This window comes from Hippocampus zosterae, chromosome 12 (assembly GCF_025434085.1).
Source record: "Hippocampus zosterae strain Florida chromosome 12, ASM2543408v3, whole genome shotgun sequence".
Lineage (NCBI taxonomy): Eukaryota > Metazoa > Chordata > Actinopteri > Syngnathiformes > Syngnathidae > Hippocampus > Hippocampus zosterae.
This window is the reverse complement of record NC_067462.1, coordinates 10,149,250-10,168,520: the sequence shown is the minus strand read 5'-3', so window position 1 is coordinate 10,168,520 and position 19,271 is coordinate 10,149,250. Positions and strand designations below refer to the sequence as shown.

The following is a 19,271-nucleotide window of genomic DNA, read 5'->3' as shown; positions in this document are numbered from 1 at the left end:
GTGCCAACTGACAGCTGAAATAATGATATGTGAGAATCGCTCTCTCCAAAACCCTGTCAAATGACTTGCATGCAATATTTGCTTTGGGTCGCAGTGTTTTATCATGCCCCTGTTAAAATATATCATCAGGTGCATGGGAACGCGACTGATTGTTTCTATAATGGCGCATGCATCACTACCTGGGACATTAACTACTAATACAATGTTAAACAAAGTGAAGACAATTCCCAGCTCTGCTCATTCATCCATCCTTCCTTTGGCCCATGCTTCGGCGGAGGTTATAAAATTCAATTATTCCCCTGCTTCTGCTCTTTATGCGGACGGCGTCATTCGCGGTCGCGGTGGCGCAAAGCAAGGCAAATGACGCCTTGCATTGGTTCTGCGGAGAGCGAGCATCAGGGGGCCATTTTGGTCGTCACGAGCATGACAGATGAAATGCGAGTTTGGTGTCGGCGCTTAAACAAAACTCCCCTCTGCAGCAGCAAACGCCATCATTTGTTTGATTTCCTCCTCCTGGATGAGTGTGGCATCATCAGATTACATTGAGAGGTGCGAGAATAGCCTTTAAAGACGAAATATTACACTATTCCTATTATTTTTGCTGTGGACTGAAAGGATTCGGGTTAGACGCCAAAAGATACTGGCGCAGCTCTATAGTTTTGTTCGTTCTGCAAACGGTTCTTTGTGGTACCTTGGCTCCGAGCCTCTGGATGTTTTACTAATGGCACAAAGCTGCTTTGGGGTTTCGTACAATGTTTTTGTCATCAACGGCTTATAGTTTTCCTTGATCTACCCGTCGGAGGCCTGTTACTTGGTAACTCTTAGTAGTTTCTTTGTTCTTCAGGACATTCGGCTTTGGCCAGTGTTTGCGCAATGTTTTGGAATGATTGTCCATCTTTTCTCAGCTTCATAATGGCTTGTTTTTCCTGAACCGTAGACAGCTTTGCCTGAACCTATAATGGGTACATGTTTTCACAGACGAAACACCAATTCTGAAACTTAGCATATACAGTAACCCGCTCCTTCACGGGGGTTGCATTCCATTCCCCATAACCCAAGTATAGAAACACCCTAAATAATCCGAGACATGTTTTTATAGCATGGATGGCAAGGTCTTTGAACAGACCTAATGTCTTTGAACAGACCTTGCCATACATGTAACAAATTACACAAAACATTAAATATATTGAGAAAGAACAAGAAGAGCAATGGATAAAAATACAGCACACATTGTGTAAACATTCTGTATACAGTAAACAAATTATAAATAAACAGTGTGTTTGTTTCTTATATCGCCATTTATTTATATAACGTTTTTTTTTTTTTTGTTTGTTTGTTTTTTCAAACCTGATTGTTGAAGGACCCCCAAAACCCTGACAGCATAGTCTAATAAGGAAACACCTGGCCCGGGGGTCGGCAACATGCGGCTCCAGAGCCGCATGCGGCTCTTTAGCGACATCTAGTGGCTCCCTGGAGCTTTATAAAAAACGTTTTCTTTACTTTTCGGAATGGTTACTTCGTGTCGCTTTGCACTTCTTGTGTGGTAGCTCACAGGCAACGTTCCTGTGGTGTGGTAACGCTCATGAGTCGTGACTGCTGCAGTGTAACGTTATACAAACTGTGAACGGCTTGCTTTTGGAAACATTACTGGCATCGGCGTGTTGCGAAAAATATTTTGTGTTGTTATTTCCCACTTGACAGGTGGGCACGCGGCATGTGTGATGGGCAGAAAGGTCATTTGGGTCTCGTAATACATCATCGGCCACTCCTAATCACCCCATCCCTACCATGCAGGTGCTCCCATTTACCCTTTCTAATCCTCCCCATTCCATTACACGATGCGGGAAAACCTGTGCACATTACACACTCCAGCGAAGCTCATTTGTGCCCTTACGCAAGCGGCCAAGGATCAAATAATATCAGCACTCATATTTCAGTCCAGCTCATGACTGAGAATAAACAAACGATGGCATCGGATGCGACTTCTATTGTGATGTGGCCTCAACCGTATCGTAACATCTTATCTCTCTCGCTACCTCAATCCAGACAACAGTTAGGGGGGTGCGGGGGGGGGGGGGGGGCAGCGATGTGAAATGTTTTTAAATGAAAACTGATAACAAATACCGTTCTTTGTGTGTAGGACAAAAAGAGACCTTGTAACCTACAGGCATGCCTGTGACAGTGACGCTGAGCGTTTGCTTACTACGCTGAAGCTAGAGTCGATTACAATCTGTTCCGAGATGGCGCCGACACGACTGGCTGCCTCGATTACGCGCTCTTTAGTATTGTCGTCATTTTCATTCATATTTTGGCGATCCTATGTCACTTATTTACTCGAGAGAAGACGCGCTTTTTTTCGCCAACACACACAAACCCACAAGATTTTTCGGAGTTAATAGCCGGCGGGGCAGCTGCTCTGTACCGAGGATGGAAACAACGCCGGAAGAGGGGGAAGTGAGCCGCCGCGCAAGTCATTTCGAACCCCGATCCCATTGACCCTTCTTGCTCATCTAAGTTCTCGACCATACAAGATGGATGAACTTCTCACAAGGACCAACGAGTCCTTTGCACGTTTTGCCGCACTCTGCGTCACCGAAACCCGACTCAGTGACCGCTACCCGGACAGCACGCTTCCCTCTACCCGGATTCCGTCTCCAATGAGCGGAGCGTGACACAGCGCTATTGGAGAAATCAAAAAATGGTGCAATATGCTTCTATATCAACGAGGAATAGTGCACTTCAGCACACACTGCAGCCCGGACTTGGAGTCGCCGTTTCTAAACTGTAAGCTATTCTACTCGCCACGTGTGTTCTCCTCCTTTGGAAGGAAATATGGAACGAGAATGAATTAATTCCTGATGTCAAACTGTCACCACAATAAAGCTTTTGTTTTTTTGTTTGTTTTTAAACAGTACAGGCAAGGTTTTTAGTGTCATTTTAACATTATATATTATCGTACGTGTGGACAAAGTTTGTTGATTCTAAATTATAAAAGCAACAATCACTGTTGTATTGGCTTCCCTTTTTTATGAGCTGAACTCAAACAGCCTGAGGCTCCAATCAAAAAAACGTATGTGTTGCAGTGCATGTGGCAGATTTCCTGTTCTCTGCTCCTCACCCAATTTTTCCTCAGATGTACAATGGGATAAAGTTTCACAGAGGTCAGATCATATACTGTGATTTCAACCACGATGGTTGCTTTGAGCATTTTCAGAAGGTTTGGTTCAATTCTGAAAGAACATTCAAGGTCCCAATGGACAAAAAGATTTGACAAAAGAATATCTTGAAATTTCTCTTCAGCATGCATCGGCAAACAGCCTCGAGCTAGCTCGTCTGCAGGTTGAATCATGGCCTTGCGCTGACAAAAAGTTTATACTTGCGGAGCTGTTAAGAGTTTGCCTTCTCACCCTGGCTCCACTGAATCCTGCGGCATCGCTTTGACCAGAATAAAACTGGGCGGCTGCGAGCATGAAGTGCACTCGTGAATCATGCTGAGGCTGAGCATGATACTATGTCAAAAATTTGTTGAGTTTGGAATACATAAAACTGGGAAACCGCACACGGCCCAGAATTGGATCAAATGGTTCAGGGCAGCAATTTCCAAGACACTTCAACACTTAACTAATCCAAACTAAATCTGTCAATTTTACCGTTGATTTGTCGTGTCTTGAAGCAAGTGAGGTACATTTGAGACCACTCGTTGGCGCTGTTGATTCAACTCAACAAGTTTCCTGACAGTGTGGCCACATTTACCTCGAAAAAGTAACTTTGTAAAATACTCTTTACTTGACTTTAAAGTAACTTTGTTACTAGGCTAATGACTTGATTTTAAAAGAACTAAGTTAGTTTATGAGTTGCACACATCAGGTGTTGACAACCCCACTTAACATAAAACACTTGCAAATCATTAATTTGAAGTGTATGTTTTGGGGTTTTTTTAACATTGATTTTTAAGAATAAAGTTTGCTTTTTAAATAAACAAGCTAACATAATTTACGGACAAAAGAGCGCCCCGGATAATAAAACGCATCCACTACATTTTTAAAGGAAAAAACATTTTGTACACACATAAGCCGCACCTGTCTATAAGCTGCAGGTGCACATACTGTAACATGAGATATTTGCAAAGAAAGACGGTACACAGAAAGAGGTTTCAACATTTAAGAACTTAACCTTAACTTTTCTTTCCAAATGATGTGGCAGCAGGACGGCAGCACAACAGTACTCACACAGCCGCTTTATAAACAAAAACAAAAACAAAAAATTACAGTTTTCTGTCGATTAATGCCTTGTTAAAATGACATAATCCTCACTTGCCGTAACACTCGGTCTACCATTCCATCATTCGGCTTTCTACCATCTACACTTTCGTGTCAACTTTCACGACAATGTCTTACGGGAGGTTTTCTTTAGGCATGTGTAACCAGGTGAGCAATACTATGACTGTTGTATTGAATGCTGCCTTGTTTAGAAAATGGAGCATTGTCAGTTTAAAAAGAGCGTTGGCCAATGTTGTGGGAAATCTCGCGAGACTTGGACCACAAAGTGAAGTGAGACGGACGCTGTGCTTATTCATACCCAATGTATCCGCATTCGGCAAATGTCGTCGTTTGAGAGTTTGAAAGGTGTCGCATGGTGGGTGGTGTGAATAATGTTTTCTGATCTTCCTAATTGTAGTCAGGAGAGCAACGTGTTAGATTAGTCATTATTGTAAAAAGTGGATGTCATCGACTCATTTATATTGAAGTGAAGATGTTGCTGCAAAGATTCTGTATGCACCGACAAGGGACAGATCCAAAGAAAGAACCACCTCCCTAAAAGGTGTCTACCTGTGGCTCTTCATTTTATGAAATGGACTCTCATGCTGTTGTAACTCACGTTGTACAGCACCATACTGTGCGATAGAAGTTGCCCACTCAGCATCCACTGCAGCTTGGCCATCTCGAAAGGGAATTACTGCATCTGAGGTCCCTTCTCAACAGTTCATCCTTTCTTCCTCCCTAATGGGTCGTATTTTAGTTTTGTCTCGTTTGGTTGAAGAGTTCAGACAAGGGGATGTCGTCAATCTTTGTAAGTCTGCGAAGCCATTAGGCACTTTTATGTTATTCAGGGTTCTACAAATAAACTTGGCTATTGTAGAATGACAAAATGTGAACCCAAAACTCATGTTGACCTCTGATGTGTATCTGCACAAACATGTTTACCAAACGTTGTTCGTTGCTCCTCCTGGGAGAGTGACTATCACGCTATTCCCAGAAAAATAGGAGGAACCTTCCAGAGAAGCTAAAAGGCGCGCCTATTGTTAAAAACAAAGAAATGGCGGGTTCAGTAAATAACTGAGTCCATCACTCTCAGTCAAACGTGTCAATGTATGGTAATGCAATTATGCAACAACATTGTCAATCAGTCCAGAGTGTACAGTGCACCACCTCTCGCTAAAATTCACCTGAGATAGAATCCAGCTCACCTGCTCTAGCAATCAAGTCAACAAGTCAAGTCAACAGTATTTATAGAGCACTTTCAAACAGCCATCGCTGCATAGAAAGTGCTGTACATGGAGCGATTTAACATACACAATAAACAGTAAGACGAAATGGTAATAAAGGCGGTAGAAAGCACCAAGCAGTAAAATCAAGAGCAAATCTAAGTCATGCTGAGTCGAACGCCAAAGAATACAAGTGGATTTTGAGGAGGGCTTTAAAGATGGGCAGCGAGGAGGCTTGCCGAATGTTCAGTGGGAGGTCAGTCAAACTGTCTACTAGCTGTTGCCTTAGATAAATATTTCCTGCCCTAACTGGACAAAAATGTGGAATTTAAGGATCAAGTGTATTAATTGAAGTCAAGTCAAGTCAACAGTATTTATAGAGCACTTTCAAACAGCCATCGCTGCATGCAAAGTGCTGTACATGGAGCCATTTAACATGCACAATAAACAGTAAGACAAATCGGTAATAAAGGCGTTAGAAAGCACCAAACAGTAAAACCAAGAACAAATCTAAGTCATGCCGAGTCGAATGCCAAGTGAGTTTTGAGGAGGGCTTTGAAGATGGGCAGCGAGGAGGCTTGCCGAATGTTCAGTGGGAGGTCATTCCAGAGAGAGGGACCAGCAACAGAAAAGGCTCGATCCCCTCTGAGCCTCAGTTTAGTTCTTGGTACTTCTAATAATGTCTGGTCCACAGACCGGAGGCGCCGGGCAGGTGTGTAGGGGCGGATGAGCTCAGAGAGGTAAGGTGGCGCGAGATTATTCAGAGATTTGAAAACAAAGAGGAGGATCTTGAAAACAACTCTAAAATGAATGGGGAGCCAGTGAAGGGATGCCAGAGTAGGAGTTATGTGCTCCCTCTTACGAGTACCAGTCAAGAGGCGAGCAGCGGCATTCTGGACCAGCTGAAGGCGCTTAATGGAGCACTGGCTGACTCCAAAGTAAAGAGCATTGCAGTAATCGAGCCGGTATGTGACAAAGGCATGAATTACTGTCTCAAAGTGTTCATGTGAGAGGAGAGGTTTTATTTTGGACAGCTGTCTAAGGTGAAAGAAGCTGGAGTTAACAACGGCCCCAATTTGCCGATCAAGTTTGAAATCACTGTCCAGTTTAAGACCCAAGTTTGAGACTGTTGACTTAAGATAAGGAGACAGGGGGCAAGTCTACAGGATGGAATGTACAAGGGCCACTGGGACCAAACAATATCACCTGTGTCTTCTTTTCGTTGAATTTCAAGAAATTTTGTGCCATCCAGGTTTTGATTTCTTCCAGACAGGATAGGAGTGGCCTTAATGAGAAGGCGTCTTTCTTGCTCAGTGCGACATAGATCTGGCAGTCATCTGCATAGCAGTGGAAGGGAATACCATGTTTCCTTAAGATGGAACCCAATGGGAGCAGATACAGCGAGAACATCAGAGGCCCCAGAATTGAGCCCTGTGGAACACCACATGACAGGGGAGCAGTGCGTGACTCAGAGCAGCCAAGGCTGACATAAAAGGTTCTCTCAGCTAGATAGGACCTAAACCACTCAAGAGCACTGCCACCAATGCCCACCAAGTGCTGCAAACGAGTCAGCAGAATACTGTGATCCACTGTATCAAATGCTGCAGTTAAGTCCAATAAAATTTGCCAGGAGGATGTCATTAGAAACGCGTAACAGGGCTGACTCCGTGCTATCATCTTGAAACCTGACTGGAAGACCTCCAAGATGATATTGAAGTATGAATAATGCCTTTATTCTGGAAAATCCTAATTGAGACTTTTTTTTTTACAGATCACTGCTCACTCTGTGTTGTGTCACCTGTGCGATACATCAGAAAAATCCTCATATGTCTGCGAAGGCAAGCAAAGGCGCATAAATGGAACCGGCACTGCTGTTTCATGAAATAGAAACCTGTACAGTTGAGATTGCGGCAGCCATATGAAGGCTGCTCTTTCGTCCGCATGACTTAATCGAGTGTGACAGCAGCTCTGAGCCAGACTCCAACAGCGCTAATTGCTCGGTCAACAGATGCTGCAGTATTTACCTTTGCGACACGTCTCAAAAACCAACAATGTGCTGTCATCTTTTTAATTTTTTTCCCCCCTATTGATAGATGTCTTAAATTTTTAACGTCAAGCGTCAGTGAGAAGTCGGCAGGATGCACGCCTCAAGGACACGGCCATCCCCGGCGCAAATTTGCTGAGGTACTTATAACACCTCGCCTCAATATGACTCATTCAAAGGAGCTGATCAAAGGGTGTCTATTCTAGGGGTGACATCATCTGGAGATGAGAGATGAAATTGTTCACTCACTTTTCCGAGACCGCTTGTGATGTCAGCGACACAGATGCAAAGGTGCGAGTGGGTTAGTTATTCCAGGCACGAGTGAACAGGTGGGCCTTTTATCAAACAATGTAGCCTGGCTTCATAGACACAAACCTGATAGACTCACCAGATGGGATTATTTATACTTTTTTTTTTTGTTTAATTAGCTGTGTGAAAAGTAAAAGGCCTGTCAGAAATGTTGACACCATTAGTTTTTGTTTATTACTCTACTTATAAATAATCAGAACTAAAACAAAAGCCTGGCATGATGTGCTATTATGTTACAAAAACAAAAATAGGGATATTTGGCTCTCAGGTGAAATTTTAGGATGGGCTTTGTGAATGGTGGTTTGTCAATGCGCTCTGTGATTCACCCAAAGTCAGCTAGTGTCCAGGCCATCTGGGACTCTAAATGACGATAAGTGATTTAAAAAAAAATGGCTGAATGGAAGTGACCAAATCACTGTGCAATGTATTTCAAGCTGCAACCACAATAATATCGAAAAATAAATTGACATCTCTGGCAGTGCCAGTAAAAAATGACCAGCTCGAGCTTGTACAGGAGATTGTGTCCCTTCTAGTGAAGTGGTGCTTTTAAATACATTTAGGAGGTCCAAACACATCCCATGTCAGAGATCATCTGAAACAAGCACTATATCTTGACTCCTCATCCTATTCAGCTTGGGTTCTACAAAATTCCTCCCAGTGAGACACTTCTGCTGATGCAGGATGAAAAACACCTATGCTATGCTCGCTGCGTGCCAAGTTTTTTTGAGATAAAACCATCACTTCTGCAATCTCACCTTTGTGCTTAACTGCCGACTTTAATTCCCCCCCAACCACAGCTGTTTCTGTTTGGAACACATGACTGAACGACGCCGCTAAAACCATTGTCGTGCTTTTAGCAGCTGTTTCTTCTCAAGTTTCGTCGTGCCAATGAACGCAAAAAAATTGGAAATTGGACCGTCATGCTCGGAAATGTGAATTATTACATTTCCCACGTTCACACAATGCAAAGTGTTCTCTCAGGAATTCAGCGAGAAATCTGAGAAAAACAAAAGCTTTGTATTGCTTTTGAATTGGACTATTTTCAACTAACATGAGGGAAAAATCCAGCCGCTTTCATACTTGCAGAGCTACAGAGAAACCGGAGTCAAGCTCACAATGCCCCGGTCGCCGGCCAATCGCAGAACACATAGAGACAAATCATTCACGCAATTTCGAGTCTTCAATGAATCTAACATGCAAGTTTTGGGGAATGTGTGAAAAGTTTTGGCTACCCGGAGAACCTCATAACTGTGGGGCAGACGTACTACGTCATCACCAGTCTCTGGTGCTGCCCCAACATGAAGCAAAATGGTGAAAATACTAAATCATGAGAAGCCATAAAAAATGTTATATATTGCCTTAGGTGACGGGGGATGCTTCATGAATTACAAAGTACAATGGCACGCAATAAGACCTCCCTAAGGGAAAATAATCCTAAATATGTCTGTCTGACTTCAATGAATTATCATGGTATCATGACAATGTAGATTCCAACTACAATTAACAACTTCTTTTTTTTAACGCAGCGCCATCTGGTGAACGTAGAGGGCTAAGGGACCACTTGGTGTGAATAAATTCTTGATTAGAATGTTTCTGTCTTTGCACCACAACTTCAGCATTTTTTTCCCTTTTTTACTGTCTGTACCTCCTTTCTTTTTGGGCCATAGCTTTGTGAAATTTACACATACTGGGTGGGGTGACCCTGAAATGAGGGTGTTCGCTGTCAAATTGCACGTTCTCCCCGTCATTGTGATGGTGACAAAGGTTAGGCTTTGAATCATTTGATTTCATTTGAAACAGTGTCGGCTGGCCATCAAAGCTATAGAAAGTGACGACGTGCCCGCGTGTGCTGCAAGATGCTTTGCTAGGCAACGCTTAAACAACAGCCAGCTCACTCACCTTTATCCTCATTAAAAATCTCCAAACCTGCATTCAGTCATGAGCACAGTCCTCTGATTAAATTACTTTTCACTTATTAAATAGAGAATGCAAATATACGCTCCTACAAATTAGACTGTTTGATGACTGGTGACAAACGACTTCCAGATCCACTTCACACGTTCATTTCCCCTTTTGAAATGTGAAATATTTGCTTTTGCTGGCATCAGTACAAAGTAAACCACAAAATTGAAAAACTGCAGCCCAAAAGGGCGTAGTGCCCCGTGGAGAGCTTAGCGAACGGTACTTGGTGAATAGGCTCTCTGAAAGCATCTTCAATGTACCGGGATCTAGCATTGCAGTTGAACATAAATTCAGTGGACCGCGGCTATCTAATGATAACAAAATAAGTCCATTATTTTGAATTTCAATTTGACTTCCACTTTTAAAAACCCAAACAAGTCCCCTGCGGTACCCCCTTTTCTAATGTGAATATTGGGTTGCATAAACTATTGAACGGGGCATTGTTTTTGTGTTCTGCGCATGCTGTTTCGCAATCAATCTTGGTCTTTGTTGTACAGGAAGTACTGTAGAAAGTAATATCTGAAAATGACGTCTATTTGCATCATGACGTTGTCCCTGTTTGTCGTTTAAATCGGGGTACTTAAATGTGGGAGTAACTCTGTCCATTCACGTATGTCAATTGATTATTCCGAATGTTGTGACTAATTACACATTGTTACCAGCTGAGAGGAATGTAAAAAGTTCGTTTGGGGGATCAATAGTGTCATTCTGGTAATTCAATACCAGCCCAGAATTGAAACAAAAAACAAACTATTGATATTTGATCCCTTCTAACTGTTTTGTAAGTATACTAATTTACAATTTTAATAATACTGTCAAGCGGTATCAACCGAGCAATATATCGTAGTGCTGTTCTCGATAGAAGTGTGTTTCATTTTTAGCCTAATGACCGATTTCACCACTTGATTTGCACCTTAATGTGAAACATGATATATCGCACACATCTGATTCTGACACTGAAATATCAGTTACAAAGCAACATTTTGCATTTCAAGTGTTTTTATTTTTAAAATAGTTAATAAAGAAGGTTTTTTTCTAAACTGTGCAAGTGATAATGAGGAAGATTACAATTTGAAAATACAAAGGCTGTAGTTAGTCTTCCTTTCCGCGGCGTGGACTTTGACGCATCGCATTTGCATCCCTTTTTTTTAAAATGCACTCATCACACATGTAGGCACACAAGGAGAAATTAACAGAAATGGCGAAGCGCCAATTGTGCTGCTGTGCACACTTTAGGTGGGAGGTGGGGATGGCATTTTGCTCAAGGACACTTCGGCAGTCGCCGGGAAGCAGATTAACGTTTTTTTTTCTATATCGCTCCATCGCGGGATTCAAACAGTCCCTGGCCTTCACGATCATCAGACCAATTTCTGACAGGCGAGTCTACTGCTGCCACTGTTTCAGTGATATCAGTATCTGTAATGATATTTGTATCATTATGAATATAGATATGGATGATCCCTTTTTGTGATGTTGGCTCCCACCGATGAACAGGAGATTTGTGCTCATTCATTGACAGAATGCTAAGCTATATTAACTGGATTGTGATGACTTGCAAGTGTGGGAAAAGTCTCACATCTCCAGTTGGTAAGCCTCACAGTCAGTCTCTCAGGCAGCTATACAATATAATTGCAAGTGAGATGCGCTTTAATTGTCTTTTATAGCATTTTTAATCATGTGGAAAAAGAGTCCCTTGTGTTTGGAGACACTTAAGCAAGAGGAAGCCGCAAGTCCGCCTGGCGTTGGTGCTAAAATGTACGCTCGGACGGGTTAGTTAATCTGCTTATGGCTGACCATTCATTATCCATTATCTATGCACGCAGGGTTGGCTCCAGCACGGAGCAGGCAGGCAATCTCACCGCAGCCGCCTGGAGGGACTCTTCACGTTAGGATTAAATATCGTTATCGTCATGTAGAGCAGCTCGCATATAATTAACTCGCGTGCTTCTAGGAAGTAAAGATACCCAGGCTGACCGCCGACCTCTGCGACGGAGTATTAGGGTCACGATTCAATGAAAACAAAGTGATGAATGAAATGAAAATTTAATGAAAATGACAAGGAAAGAAGAGGTGGAAATGTGTCCTCATCCCAGAAAAGAAGTCTCACTTGAACAGAAGAAAGTTGGAATTCAAACTGAATGAGTGTCAAAATTCCCACTGGTTCACAAAGGTTTTTCTTTTCTCATATTACAACTTTATTTTTTTTAATATGAATTTATTCTTATAACATGGCAACTTTTCTTCCTAATAATAATAATAATAATAATAATAATAACAATACATACTTTTTCTTGGAATTTGACAATTTTATTTCTAAGTTCTGACTTAATGATTGTAAAATGAAAAAAAATGCACTACTGTATTAGAACTTTTTTTCTTATCTTCAAGATATTTCAAAGTATTTAATTGACATGACTTTTTTAGATTTATTACCAGAGGTAGCCATGCCGCGAGTACTGACGTAACGTCCATCAACCATGCACTGAAAGGTGCCAGTTTTTCGGGTGAATAACAAAACAAAAAAACCTGACAGATTAAGCACATACAAGAAGTGGATTTTAGTCCGTCATTGGTTTACACTGGTTTGCAAAACGAGTAAACCAATGTATGTCATATTTGGTTTATTCAGTGAATGTTTGAGTGAAATGAGATGATTGTAAATATTCATTGTAAAATATTTGATTTTGTTTTCACAGTGTTCTATAGCGGACGAGCAAGAAAATGATTGCGGGTACTGATGATGACAGATTTGATGGACGGATGGCCCGGCCACTAGTGAATAACAGAGTGGCAAAATTTGCAGATGTGACTACCTCTGATTGTTATTTCTTTTTCTCTCAAAATCTCTACTTTTTCTTTTTTTTTTTTGACTACTGCTTCATTTTAGTTGAAGGTCCTTTGGCCCTTCTTGTAACTTTTTTCTTGCAGAATTACCGGTACTACAGTGTACCCTCGGTTTAAGAACTTAATTCATTTTGTGACCTGTTCACAATCTGAAATATTCGCAAACCAATTCTATTCTTCCCATTAAGATGAATGGAAGTACATTGAATCCATTCCCGCCCCCTAAACTAAGTCACCTTTGTGTGTCGGGATCCAGCAAGCGAGTGGAGGGCGGGGCCTGCGGATAACCCGCCCAAACAGCAGCACCTTCCCCCGTTCTTCCTAATAGCATCATCACCTGCCTTTTCACCTTTTTGGGACATAAAACTAGTGCTATTATTGGAAAGAAGAAGAAAATAAAACTGAATCAATTTATCTGAAATTATGTAAATAAACCAACTTTCATGAAACAAGGTTCCACTTTTTTACCTGTGTTTTTTTCTCAAAATAGTCTCACTTCACATATTAAAACCTACTTCTTGTAAAACTACATTATTGTTACATGACTCTGTTGATCCTTCTCATGATATGATGCCTACCCCCCCCCCCACACCATATGTCCTCTCTTTTTTTTTTCTTTTGTGGTTATACTACATTTGGTTTTCGTTAAAAGTTCAACTTTATTCTATTGTGTACAGTGTAGCCTGTGTAGTAGGGCTTACTTTTGGCAGTGGAGGTTGAAAACGTTCTTTTAGCACATGGAAATTGAACAAGTGGTTAAGGTTTTGCGCCACCCTCAAACTCAGCAGCAAACCCAAAATGAGCACGACTGAGTTGCCCCCCCCCCCCCCACCCACCACCACACACACACACATACATAAACATCTTGGTGTTCAAGTTGCATTGTAGTCTTACCTGGAATCTCCTGGAGTGGAACATGCGTGAAGCTGAAGCCCCTGGCTACACAAGCCTCCCTCGTCTCGCTGCAATTCCGTGCTTTCAATTCTGCTTTGGCTGCGATGCACAGCGCAGAAAAAGTGTAAACGAGCATCTCCAGTCTGAGCATTGTGGACTTGGGTAAAAACATCCAGGAGCTTCCCTGCTGTATCCTCTACTGAATTTAAAAAAATGACAAAAACAAAAAAAAAAAGAAATAAACAACAGGAGGATCCACTGGTACTTGGATCTTTTACTCAGTTAGTGTCTGCACAGCCAAGTAGAAGCACATGTCCCTAAGGAGAAAATGTGTTTGAAATGCAGCAAGGGGTGCTTAATTAAGAGCCCCCACCATGCACCGCTTGAGAGATGGCGCGCATGAAAGTGCCACATGGATCCGGAGAAGAGAAGTGCTCTTCTCGCCGCAGGCGCTCAACTTGTTTTAGCCCTGCAGCAGACGTGCGGTCCGGACTGAGAGCAGAGGCGCGCTGCGTTCAAGTGCAACTGCTGTGCGAGTGGGTGCAGAGGAGAGCCTCCTCTGTGCGCCTCGCATCGGATGCTCAGGCGGTGCGAAGCAGCTCACAAAATGTGGACTGGAGTCGAACTGTAGTGACCAGTTTAAAAGCACTGCAAGGGACAATTGAGATTCACGTGAATGCTTGGCTGTCCGTATTTATCTATTTTCTGATGCACAACTGTGTCACTGTGATTGTTTCTCTGTATTCCTAAAATCTCTCAATGTTCTCTCAATATTATTCTTATTTTTTTAAAAATGAATAAGTAGTCCTACTCATGAAAATGGGCTGTAGCCTAACTGTAACTATTGAATGAATGGCGCGAGATTATATTCTTAGTCATTACATTTTGTGAGATTAAAAATGATTAACGATTAAAAACAAAAATTCCTCGAATAAACAGTAAAGCTGAAAGGCAAACCAATAATTGAGCCAAAAACGAATGCAGCCTGTTTTCCAACACACCAGATACAATAGATATGAATCGTTATTCGCCTCCTACAGAGCTTGCTGATGAGCTGATCATTTGAAAAAGGTGAACAAGTGAATCCCTCACTTGTCGCGATTAATGGGGATTGAGATCCCGCGCGAAAGTGGAAAATCCACGAAAATTTGACCGTATTTAATATTTATACGGCCAAATTTAACGGTATACATGCGTGTAGAAGTAAATGTTTGTATTAATTAACATTACTTAATACTACATATACAAATATATCGATACACTTTTAAGATTAGGTTAGAGTATGAATAACAAAATACAGTAAACATAAACATGAAATATACATTTAGTACTGTATATGTTGCTCTATGTGACTTGCTGTTGTTTTGCTGACTTTCGCGGACCTTTTGCAGCATTTTTTTGGATGAATACTTTTGAAAAATCCGCGATGCATTGAAACCGTGATAAGTAGGTAGCGAGGGATGACTGTATTACAGCACGGAGAGATGGAAAACATGCAGAAAAGCAGGCATCGAGGACCGTAGTTTGCCACCTATACGCTACCTAGTCAGTCGCCATGCTGCGCGTAAGTTTGCCTAGTTGATGTCCTATATATTGACATGAGACTTACTTCAAAGTAAACAATGTTTTCATATTGACTTTCATATAAGCCAGCATCTGGTCTCATTCTTTCTTCCCGGTTCAAGCGCAACCATTAATATCTACTCCAATGGCCCGCTGGCAGTAGACATAAGGAGACTTATTAAAAACAAAAAAAAACAAAACAAACAAACAAAAAAAAGAAAGATCCGGCCACAACTGTCACGCTCGCCTGCTATGTATTTATTTTTAGTGCACATTTCCCAAAACAATCGGATAACTTGACACTCACACTAAATCACTGCTTAGCAATGTGTTGAGATGAGTTACAGGAAGGAAGCAAAGCTAAGCTAACTTAGACAGAGAAGCCTCAACATGCATGAGACAAGTTTAACCGATGACGATTTAGCGGAAGATGCTTTGCCGCCGTAAAATAGAGATGGGAAGAACTGTGACGAGGCTTTAGCTTGTTGAGTGCTAGATTACTTGGATAGAACCAAACCACCTACAGTACGTAGTCAACAAACACCATAGAACACCATTCTAACTAGCAATGATAGGATATATTGTACATATCACATGAAACTTTAACCAAACCACGGGCATCTTTTTTGTGCGTATTCCTCCATAGCAACAATAATACCATTGACTAAATGCGTCCGTCTGCAACATAACATGCGGTAAACACGGGCACAGCCAAACATGTTTCCGGGCGACGCAAATGGTGCTAATTAGTTTTGAAATTATTTGTTTTAACTTCGAGGCAGAAATTTTGTGTCAAACAATTTTTGTGGTCGACTTTAGTGAGTTAGCCAATTTTATCCCCAGGCCAAAAAAAAACTAAATAAAATAAAAATCAAGAGTGTCACTCTTTTATGAATCAAAGTATAATGAATCAATGTTGAGAAACAACCATTCCATCTCTTCAAAGCATTTACTACTCTGCTGATTGGATGATTCTGACGTAATCCCAATGGTAATCATTGCCACTAGGGGGCATAAATGCATGCATTTAAAGTACATGCAATTACTGTACCATGGAAATCCAATTGGAAGGAACCAGTGAATTTTCTCCGTTTGTGCTGCACAGTGAGGGATTATTGTTTGTAAACATTTTCCATTCCATTGTCTTTCTATGCTTCACCAAACTGGAAATCACATTAATGCGGGATCAAAGTGCATGAAGTCAGTGATGGATAAAAAGGCTGCAATGAAGAGCAGAAGGCAAAGCCTTCATGACAGTATTGATTGCATCTTGATCCGAAGGGGTAGATCAACAGTGGATTAGCATGGCTGCCACGACAGCGGAGATGATTCCGAAGGGAATGAGAAACCACCACCGTTTTACCTCTATGATAACAGATGTTTTGTTTCATGCGAAATAGATGGCTGGTGTACTGGTAACTTGTAGTCCTAAACTCCATATCTACATCATGCGTTACATGCTCATTCAATATTCACAATGTGATTTTAGCATTCGTCCGAGATTATGATCAACATTGCGGAGAGAGTATGAAAGCAATGCAAAAAAGGAAACCTAAAGCATTTTCAATGATCATGCATCGTATGCATCAGGCATCACGTTGCAGACATACCCCCAAAAAATTCTCAAACACGTCCATCCACATGCTCATATATTATGGAAATCAAATAATAACATTTTAACTTGATTTGGCACTTGGAAGTCCAAATTAAAGAGATCAAAAGTTCCCAAAGTTGCAAGTATTTTTTTTATCCCACTTCGTATCCCCTTGTTGAGCAGCAGTGGAAGGGTACCAGAAAAAATAAAAAAAAAAACCAAACCAATTTATTTTATGCTAAAAATAGCTGTTCAAAATCAACATAACTGCTTCCTTATGTAATAAAAATAAAAATAAATGCTGAGTCCAAATCACCTTTTAATGTGGTGTGCAATACTGATGGACCAGCCAGAACACCTGGGATGTTGTTTCACCACGAGAATGTTGCCGTTTTCAAAATTGTGGCCGCCCAACATTGCTGCGTACGAAAAGACGAGAACACAAATGGCTTTTATTAGCATTTAGCATTCATCGGCTGGCCTTCTTTGCTTGTTGTGACTTAAAAAAAAATGTTCAAAAACATTGGTAATTACTTTGGGATGAATAAAAAAAATGTAGGCGAAGAGGCAGGCTTTCTTAATGGTAAAATCGTGCCTCAAAATTGGACACATTACCCGCATTCTTACGAATAAAACGTGACAAAACAGGTACGTATGCTTTGAGACAAGCATTCTTATTCAGAAAATAAGGCACAAAAAGTTGTATGAATACTGAAATACAAACATTCTTAATGAAATACAGTGGTGATAAGAGTTGAATTTGTTCCATGACCACACTCATAACTCAAAACACTTGTACCTCAAATCATCTTTCCCCATTGAAATGAATGGACCTGTCATTAAACCGTTCCAGCACACACAGCCTCACCCCCCGCCCCCAACACCCACACACACAAAAAGCTGCTTTCGTATACCTGTATATTTTAGCAAGGAATAAAATAACCCTCCAGAATATTATACAGAATTTGATACAATTAAAAAGATTGACATCATTTTTGTCACACTATACAATCGAATGGCTGTTGTGCCGCTCCTTGTGGTGTGCCCGCCTTTTCCACCAAGGGGCAATATAAAACAGACGGATAGCAAGACTATTCATTGAGAAGTCTTACCTCTTCAGTTCATCAATACTAATAGTAGTCGCTCTACGCGTAGTCAAGTCAAGTCAAGTCAACAGTATTTATAGAGCACTTTCAAACAGCCATCGCTGCATACAAAGTGCTATACATGGAGCGATTTAACATACACAATAAACAGTAAGACGAAATGGTAATAAAGGCGGTAGAAAGCACCAAGCAGTAAAATCAAGAACAAATCTAAGTCATGCTGAGTCGAACGCCAAAGAATAAAAGTGAGTTTTGAGGACAAATAACATATCAATGAATGACTAAATTCATTCTTATGTGATATCTATATATACATTCCGCGTCGTCCCGCACGCGGTCTGTCCTTCCCTCTGTCCCTTTTCAAAACGTACCTACTTCACCGCGCCGCTGCACGCCGCCACTGCGCCGCTCAGGCAGTGGCTCACTACGATCGACCGGGCATCTTAGCGAAAAAATGTTGTCTACCCACAAGCATTGCAATGAAATTGTGAGTTATTTAGTAGAGCTAAACATCTCTTTATTTTCGCGATAAGCAATGAAGATGAACAAAAAGTTGAACCAAGCAACAACACTTTTGTGGGCCGAAGGCCCACCTTACCAGCCTTCCGCAGGAACTAGCTGATATATATATATATACAGTATATATATTTTTACACGGGATCATATTTGTATTGTTGTTTCATTTCCACACTGTCTGCTCCACAGTTTAACTCCATCATTTGTTTTGCAAAATGTTGTCGCTGTGAGAATATAGACTGAGGGGTGTTCTTAGTACAAATAGAATGTTGCAAAATTCTCACAAAAGCTTGGGGGGAAAGCATTCTTACTCATGAAAATGTGGTGTAATTGCATGAAAGCCGGAAGAAAGACAGAAAACTGCTGCACATTGAAAATACATGATGTTAATATCCAAACGGCCTTTGTTTGCCTTGAGTATTCATTGGTACAACTTCTCCAGCTGGTTTAAATCCAAATTACCGGTTTACCGCTGTTGACTATATTCACAACAGTATCTAAACATGAATTTCATTTCAGAGCTGGCGTCCGGAAGCAGGAAACTGCAGATCCTTACTCTAGCTATAATTATTCGCTCTGGGATCTTCGTTTTATCTTGTTATTCCTCCACCTTGTGTTATGCACAAAAGGTATCAAAAATAAATACATTTAAAAGAGAAGGGGGGAGAAAAAAAAGAGCTTTTGCGCTTTCTGCTCTGTAATTTGCATCAGTCAACAGGAACCGTGTGGGCTGCCAGCGCACAGGTATTGTTCCAGAAATCTTTTTGGCCTGACAATGAGACTTGGCAGTTGGTGCAACCCAAAAACAATTACGGTACAAGTTCATTTTTGCAAGTCATTATTCTCAAGATAAAAAGCAAGCCGCCTGAGGGTGGTGGTGTGTGTGTGTGTGAGGGGGGGGGGGGCTGTAATTTGCATATTTATTTGTCAAACAAGCGGGGCTTTATAGCCACA

General features: G+C 41.3%; 1 protein-coding gene across 3 annotated transcripts in view; it reads right to left on the bottom strand.

Moving 5' to 3' along the window:
* LOC127611798 (glypican-6-like) overlaps positions 1-14,090 on the bottom strand; it is an 83,978-nt gene extending 69,888 nt beyond the window's left edge. The window contains exons 1-2 of one of the 3 annotated variants that reach the window (XM_052082565.1): positions 13,912-14,090; positions 13,539-13,737 (exon numbers count right to left, since the gene is read on the bottom strand). In XM_052082565.1, coding sequence (XP_051938525.1) covers positions 13,539-13,710 — 172 coding nt within the window. In that variant the 5' untranslated portion in view covers positions 13,711-13,737; positions 13,912-14,090. The remainder of the gene's footprint in view (positions 1-13,538; positions 13,738-13,911) is intronic. The other 2 variants (XM_052082564.1, XM_052082566.1) reach the window with 2 other exon arrangements.
* Between the last annotated feature and the right edge of the window lie 5,181 nt (positions 14,091-19,271).